General features: G+C 39.0%; 1 protein-coding gene across 1 annotated transcript in view; it reads right to left on the bottom strand.

Annotated features, from left to right (window-relative positions):
* LOC134871079 (rho GTPase-activating protein 23-like) overlaps positions 1–6036 on the bottom strand; it is a 69373-nt gene extending 63337 nt beyond the window's left edge. Inside the window, 1 exon segment of the mRNA XM_063893672.1 lies at positions 5608–6036. Within this exon segment, the coding sequence (XP_063749742.1) occupies positions 5608–5616 (9 nt within the window). The 5' untranslated portion in view covers positions 5617–6036.
* Positions 6037–8902: the final 2866 nt, after the last annotated feature.

Raw genomic sequence — 8902 nt, 5'->3', positions numbered from 1 at the left:
TTGTGGCTCTGTTTTCCTCCCGTTTTGTGGTTGTCACTTTGCGTGTTGAACTCTGAGTCAGGCCTCATAAATGTATCCTCAAATACATTTCAAGGGACACTCATTTCCTCACTGAATATTAAAACAAAACTTCTCCACAGACTTTGCAGACTCGGATGAGCTATGTAGTTGTAATATGACAAAAACAGACGTCATCCAGAAAAAATATGTTATTGTCTACGTGAACATGATCTTCTCTTGTCTGACTCAGTAGATTTAGTTGCCCAAATGTCACATAACATACCCATAGTTGCAGCAGATCAGAAAATGCTCATGATATTTTGGAATGTTTTTTAAGTTGTATTTAGGAAACGCCTCGCTTTTTTTTCCAAAACCCACTTCTACCAACTTGCTTTCCCATAAAGGTACGTTCCTCAGTTAAACTACTCCTGCATCCTGTAGAGCACTCTGTAACTTTGTTTTAAAAGTGGTTACATGAAAAAACTCACCTATATAATACGTGTAATGGATTTGCAAATATTGTGAGCCTCTTTATTGAGGTGACGAATCAGAAAAGGCTATAGGTTGTTCTGAAAGAAACAGACATCTTATCAGTTTTGTTTACTCTGAGAATTTGTCTTCATGGTTTTATTGGAGGCCTTTAACTTGAATTGTTATATGATGGCATTTTGGGAAGCAGTTTTAGGAGTGGTATTATTCAGGAACATTGTAAATATACTTTTCAGTCACTTTTACAGAAATGCTGGACATTTTAATTCTAAGATTAGCAGTCCAAACAGTATCTGCGCTCTCTAAACTCCCCTGTGTCTTCCCTCTCATGGCTTTGTTTCCCCATTTCTTCATCCCTCGGCTGACTCTGTGAATGTACACAGTGAGATCCACATGTGAGGACACACACGTGGCAGAGCTGTGTGTAATTGAGAGAAGAAATAAAGTCCCAGCAGAGCCTGCAGGCTTCAGACTGGGGACATGTCTGCTCCACTGAGTCACACTGAGGCTCATACAGGCAGACCCACCCCACAAAGCCTTCCTCTGCTGCACCAACAATACAGGATGTGTATTTTTAAACCTTTATCTACAGAACGTCTTAAAGCATGCATGCTGCTTTTCAACGGAGTTACAGTACACTCTGTAAATGAAGAATAATACTGATGCTTCTGGATAATGGTGCTTTTGAAGTTATAATACTTATGCATTTCCAAGCTGCATCGCCTTCTTTCCTGAGAGTGGAATTGTACATTAGGATTTGCTATCTCACTTAAACTAAATGATAAGTTAAGTGAATCTTAATTTTTATAAATGAATTATAACATTTGATGCCTGAAATAAAAAGAAAAGTTTTAGAACCATCCACTGAATTTGCTCATTAAATGATTAACTGAATCTAGTCCACACTGGGACAGTTTACAGTTAAAATACATACAACACACCGAAATACACCCAAATCTATAAAGAAATGACACCTTAAAAACATTGGTGGAATTATGATTCAGATTGAAGATACAGTTATCATTGGAAAGAGAAAGTATTAGTCAATGTTTGACTGGATTTTTGTCACAAACCTTTTAAATATTGGTTCTGATGTTTAAAAAATCAGCACTGAACTGTACAGAACCATAATACATGGCAAGCCTGTGAACAGGTAATCTTTGGCATAATAAAATATATTCTTAGTTATTGGCTACATCCATATTTTGACATCTTTGAGCAGTTAAAACCTTCTGATAATTGCATTTAAATATGTCACTGTTCTGTGAAGACTACATTAAGAAAACATTTATCAGACGTCAAAAAGCACCCTCAAACTTTTTTACACGTCTGAAGATTTAAGCTGATTGAGTCAGCATCTCAACTGTTATCCATTTATTTCAGTGGGTTTCCCTTCAGCCAATGATCGTCCTAGCTGAAGACAACCTGCAGTCTTCTTAACTATTTGTGTCTTTCAGCTGATAATACAGTGTATGTTGCTCCGCCTTTCTACCAACCCTCCAGTGTCAAGGCCCCATCTACAGCCACCCAGTGGATCTCCATTTAGCAGACAGATAGACAGGGCTCCTAACGTTTACATGTCTTTTATTTGCGAGAAAAGACTTAAATTCTAGATCACAACATACCGAATTCTCACTGTTTTAGATACCTCCAGGCTAGGTCTTTTGCTTCTAAACATTTTTCAGGATATCTACAGTATGTCCACCCGCTAAAGATCTAGCTCACTCAGTTCTTAATGTGAATCCATTTAATAAAGGGGCTGTGTGAATAACTGCCCTCCCACATGGGATAAAACTAAAGAAGCATGGGAAGACGATATTGGACATTCTATTTCAGAGGAAGCCTGGGAGAACATTATTTCACGTACACACACCTCTTCTTTCTGTATTAGACATGGATTAATACAATATAAGGTAGTACACAGACTACACTACTCCAACGACAGACTAGCTAAGTTGTCGCTCCAACTTGTCCCAGGTGTCATTGTTCCCCTGTCTCCCTGGGGCATATGTTCTGGTCATGTCCGTCATTAAGTAGTTTCTGGGCTTCAGTTTTTTGATCACTCTCTGCAATATCTGGCAGGATACTGCTTCCTAACCCTAAAACAGCTATTTTTGGAACTGTTGACACAGGACTAGGGTTTTCCTCCCTCCATAAAAATGCAGTTGCCTATGCGTCCTTACATGCCCGCCGTCTCATACTCCTGAATTGGAAAGGAAAGAATCCCCCTTCCTATATTCACTGGATCAGGGAAGTGATGCTGGGGTTGGACTTGGAAAAATTGAGATATGCAGTGCGCGCTTAAGTTCACAAATATGACAAATACTTGGTTGTTATTTATTACCCATGTTAGAGGCTTGTCCTTCACCTGATTCACTGTGGTTCTTATACAATCTTGGATAACCTAACTTGCTACACTAAAGGTTTAGAAGGCTGGCAATCGGAATAACATAAGCTAAAATGTTTTGTTTGGGTTATGTGTGTGATGTTTTAGTACTGATTATATACTCGTATACTGTCTGATCTTTTGTTTGTTTTTCTTTCTGTCTTATGTTTGTTTATTCATTGGGGAATGCCACCTGGATGGGGAGGGGGCTGGATTTGGGGGGTCTACAACTGTTTGGCATCAGTGTTCGGAATAATGTGTTGAAAAACTGAAAAATAAAGTTGTAAAAATCCAGCTGTGTTTCAAAACCTGTGTACATCTTTAAATCCGGAGCCCTGCTTTAAGATACAGAAATTATATTTTGTCTTCCCACACGAAAAAAGACACTTTCTAAATGTAAAAATACTCCTGATATGTGTACTTGTTTTTTTTTAAATCCCTTTTCTATCACTTTTTTCGTGTGTATAGATGGATAACGATTGATATATGTTCAGCCATAGTTAACATAAAAGTATAGTATCATGGTGCTACGGTATATTTGATATTTTATGATGATCCGTGTAGGGTTGACATATTGTTGGAAAGTTCCTCAGTTTGAACACTTATGTGTTCCAGTAAATGTGTTTGTCCGTCCACAGGAGCAAGAGCAGGATATCCTGACGTTTCCACACACACAAATACACAACCTCCAAAACACAATGCACCTTTCACACCACATAGTTTCTCCATTATCCTGCCGGGCAGAATGACATGTTCCACCCTCACACTCAATTCCTGCTCTATCTGAGAGGATACACTATCCTCTATATCCACACTCCATAAAGACCTCACTGCTTTATTCCTCTTACTGTCCGTCTCTGTCAGCAGCTATGAAAAGACCACACACAGTCTCGCAGTATACACATGCATAACACACACAGAATAAACTTCATCACTTGAGCCGAGCGGCTAAAAATACACAACCTTCCTTTCACTCAGTGATGCCTTCTCCCTCATGGAGACAAGCCCAGAATACTCCCCTCTTCATCTCACTATGGGTTGTTGTTCAAAGCAGTGAAAGGCCCAAAATTACACAAAAATGGCTACACAAAAATGGCTACACAAAGAGTAAAAGTTTTTCTGTCCTCAGCGACCGAGACACCATAGAGTGACTGACCGTCGCTGAAAAGAGATCCTCTCAACAAAGGATAAAACAAATCCAAACTGTACTGGCAATAAAAACTCTTATTGAGGGGCAAAACAAAAATGTACAACTTTCAGTTTCTGAGAAGACAGAATTTCGCCCACAGCAGGGCTTATCAACACCTCAGGGGGCACGGGGGCTTAAAGTAGGTGCATGAAAAAACAAATACTCCATAGAACAGACAAGCAGCCCACTGGATTATGCACAAATCAGAAACTGTCCAACACAATAGACTGCAAGAGTTTTAATGAAGAACATGGTAATTCCTGAAGAACATTTTCTCGGAAAGACATCAGAGAAACAGTCTTTTAAATAATTTCTTCACAGTAACCTGAATAATTGAGCGAACAACTTAACTAAATTGTATTTATTTATCATTACCTTTTATTGTGATATTTTCAGCAAATGTACCACTCAACACTCCAGTCCAATACGTGGTAGTAAGGCACTAAATACATAGTTATTCACCATTAAACCTTAAAAAAGTGTCTGTTAGTAAGTCTGTACTTCTGCTTCCTAGACACATTTAATGATTTAGAGTGGATTTGACTTTATTGAGGCTGTAACATTTACATGGCAGCGTTTGCACGTACGAAGTGTATACTGTAGCATTGCTAGCGTCTTCGCGTGTTTAGACTCACTTGCACATCCCAAACAGGCTTATTGTAAATTCACAAATGACCTAAACTACAAACGGTTACAGGCCTTAATTTAAAAGCAGGCATATATTAAAGACAGGGTTTTTCTTCAAAGCTACCGAGCGGCGCAACAATCTCAGTTTATTGACAGGGCACCATGTTGTGGCTGCCACCTGTAAACTGAGAAAGAGGAAGTGACCTCAGAGCACCTGTCAGTCAGTCCATCATTACAGCAGGCTGGGGATGGTTGGGACTAAATGTGTGTGACGGATCAGAACCCCGATGCTGGGGTTAGTGATGGCTGAATACAAGTTGCTACAGCCAGGTAGAGTCAGAGTGAACTGAAGATTGTTTAGGAATACAAACTTGGAATCCCTAATGATGCTTGTAGTATAGGAGCTAATAAATAAAAAATGCTGAATTGAGAATGTTATATCAGTGCTTGTTTTCTGTACAGTTTGACTTTCTCCCCTAAGTTGTTAGTACCACAGAAGTTAAAAGCAACTTTGTCTCTCATCGTATAATGTAAAATGTAACATTAGTTTAGAAAAATAGGCAAAACAGCTATGATATCATGTATTCCTTAAACAATATGTTTGTAGAATTCAAATTTAAGAACAACTTTAGGGCTCTTTCCTCATGGATTGAAACATGATTCATTGTTACATGATTTTGGCAGAACTCACTTTTATAATGTTCTGACAAAACCATAACAACTCACATTCAGCTGTTCCTCTTAGGACCTGCAGACATACCTGGAATGTCAAAGTAAAGTATCCCAGAGGGCTACTCGTGCGATATACATCGGTGTGTGTGTGTGTGTGTGTGTGTGTGTGTGTGTGTGTGTGTGTGTGTGTGTGTGTGTGTGTGTGTGTGTGTGTGTGTGTGTGTGTGTGTGTGTGTGTCCTCACCTGGGCCATGTTGTTCAGCAGGTCTTGCTCCTGGTCCTCAGCATGGCTTGTGAAACCTCAGGTTGGTTCTGGGAGGATGCTGTTTGATGATGATGGGGGTGTGTGTGGGGTGGAGTTCCCTTTACACAAACACACACACTTTAAGATTAAACCACTCGTGTCTCTGGTGCGTAGCAAACCCCCACGATCACGCACCTCACCTCCTCCTCCTCTCCTGTGACAGCACCGTCCTCTGAATCGCTCGCTCTTTGAAATACTCCTCTTTCTTCTTCTCCTCCGTCCTCTCACTCTTCCTCCCTCTGCCAACCTGCATGCACTCCCTTGTTCTTCTCCTTTCAGCTGTCACAGAAGGAGAGTCAGGGCGGGTTATATCCTTTTATTTCTGTCCTTCACGCTCCTGTCCTCCCTGTTCAAGTGTGTGTTGGGTTGTAATCTGGGCTCACACACTGCCTCTCCGTTTCCTCCTTCCTCTGGCTCTCTCTCTCTCTCTCTCTCTCTCTCTCTCTCTCTCTCTCTCTCTCTCAGCTGCTCCCTCTCCTCCTCCTCCTTCCTCTAAAACCCTCCTGCTTTTCCCCTCCCTCACTGTACACAGCATTAGTGAGAGACAGAGGGGAGGGGAGGGGTGGAGGGGATCAGAGGGATATAGTGTGTGTGTCTGTGTGTACCATGTGACCTGATAGTGTAGTAGGATTCCCCCAGCAGCTGTCGCACTCATTCCTTCATAGAGCTGCATGCACCTCCTTTGATGACCCGTGTTCGGGAAGTGTCAGTGGATCAGGACTCTGGAGGTTTAACAGTAAGACGGTCTGAAGGCTGTTCAACACTAACCCACCATGATGAGGTACATTGAGAAGAGACTTTGGGAATATTATGGACAACAACGGACAGATCTAAAGCTGCACTAATCCATTTTCGGATCAAATGCTCATCGTGACAGAACCACAGAGAATGATCCCCTAATTCTGCCTTGGTTTAACTTTCCATCTTAGATGTTCGCATGTATGTTGACTTTCCTCACAAATGCAGTGGGGTATGTTTTGGGGTTTTACTGTTAAGGTATAACACATGAACCCTTTTAATTCTATATTTATTAATGATATATGATGTAAATATTTCATGCTTTATTGTCTGGGCTTCCTTTAGTTTATCCCGTTTCACATATTCCTTATGTGTCATGATTGTATTTGTATTTTTAAAATGTGTGAATAATTGATGACCATGATGATGGTGGATATTCTCTTATTTAATTTCACATGTACCATATACTCACAAACGTGTATGAATTTAGCTTCAGTGTATTTCAGCTCATTGTTTTTTAGCCTACAGCTTTGTTGCAGTTTACTCTCACTGCTGAAATCAACCTGGTTTAGTGGGTAAGAATCCACTTTATTTGAAGATTTATGAGTGTATCTAAAATAAAGGCAATGATTAAATATAAGACAAGAGAACTGTGTGTTTTTATTTTACATTTTTCACTTCAGATTACTTTGCTCCTACAAATAAATCTGTCTAATCTGGGTTTATTTACAACTATTTGTTTTCTATTGTGTGAGTGAATTCTCTTAATATTGGTATTCCCAATTTAACAGTATTTTTTTTTTTTTTAAACATCAACACACTGAAAAATATCCAAAATTGAAGAAATAGGTATTTTCAGACTAAGCCGTTCTTTGTGTGTCGGATATTTATACAACACAGCCTATAGTTAAATCCTTGAGTTCCTCTGACCTATTAGGAACAGATGTGTTGTTTATCTCCATTTTTTGAGGGATTGGTTATGTGTCATCACCTACAGGATGGGGCAACATAAGTTGCCAGAAAGAATTCAATGACAAGAACAGGAAAGACTTCTTCCACACAATGAAACACATACAATGTTCAAACATTATTGAATGAAAAAAATGTAATCATTGCTGAAGATAAAGCATTATACCATTTATCTGTTACGTGTGCACATTTGCACTGAATTTACAACAAGTTATGAAAAATTAAAAATAAACTTTAAAATATTGTTTGTACGTTTTAGCCCAAATAAATGTGTTACTGTTCTGCTCAAGAATATTCCAAATAAATTTCGCCTTACACATTTTTGACAGCATTTAAACCATGGAATACCTTGCTTCTATAGTAAAATCAATATCATATACCATATCATCATATCTATTAAAAGACAATCATTGTCATAACTCATGCCCTTTTGAATGAAATATAGGCAAAAAGACGTATAACAGAAATCCGTTTATGTCCTTTTTACACCTAGTGCAGGATTGATCAATGACTTTATTAAAGTCAAGGACATCACGGAATATTTGAGACATTGTTATTCAATAGAAACCTACACATGAGAAACAAAGCAACACACACATACCCAGAGTAACTCTATCATTGAGGAATGAGGAAAAGGACATCCTGTGGTGCTTCCCTTCAGCTGTATAGCTGGAAACTCCCACCCCGCAATAACAGGAATGGGCAGGCTGGCCCCACATCGGCCCCCTGTTCCCCACCTCACATCCATCTCACTGTAGCACCGCTGTGCCACACAGCTTAGTGCTCACTGCCACATTGTCTTGAAACATCCATCAGACTTACATTTATGGCTTTTCTACTGCCGACTTCCTGCTGAATTCCTCACTATTTTGCTACTTAACATTTTAGCTCTGACACAGCCTTAAACTTGGTTGTTAGTCCATTTAACGTGGGCATATTTAAGCAACCTAAGAGTTTATCAGTGATCTTGTGAAGTGGAGCACAGCGTAATGAAGGAAGGTTGATGCCACCATCTAGTGTACAACACAGGTATGTGGACTTGAATGCACATAGAACTAGTCAACAAAGTGATCATGCGTTTAACCAGGACAAATTAGAGAGGATAAGATGACACACGATGATGGATAAATAGGTATTTACACATAGGGTTGTGATTCTCACCCTTTTGACATCAGATGAACTCAAGTTAATATATGGATAAATAGAAACAAAATGTTTTAAATTATAATATAACAGTTTGAATAATAATGCTAAACAATAGGATATGTGATCAAACATGTTATAATGCAAGAATAGTTGCCTATAAGAATAATAAGCATATTAATTGAAATGTTTATGTAAATAAATGCATTCATGCCATTGAACAGGTATTGAACAATTGCACTCAGTAGACAACTATATTTTTTACCATAAATGAATTATTGGAAGTTTAGTAATTTGCCTACTGATTGTACAGTATTTGAAAACCTGTGCTGGAGTTGAACAGTAGAAGGCGCTAATGTGGTTAGTAGCCTACTATCACTGACAA

The sequence above is a fragment of the Eleginops maclovinus genome, chromosome 10, assembly GCF_036324505.1.
Source record: "Eleginops maclovinus isolate JMC-PN-2008 ecotype Puerto Natales chromosome 10, JC_Emac_rtc_rv5, whole genome shotgun sequence".
NCBI lineage: Eukaryota > Metazoa > Chordata > Actinopteri > Perciformes > Eleginopidae > Eleginops > Eleginops maclovinus.
Note: the sequence above shows the minus strand (reverse complement) of the source record. Positions and strands in the feature narration are given on the sequence as shown.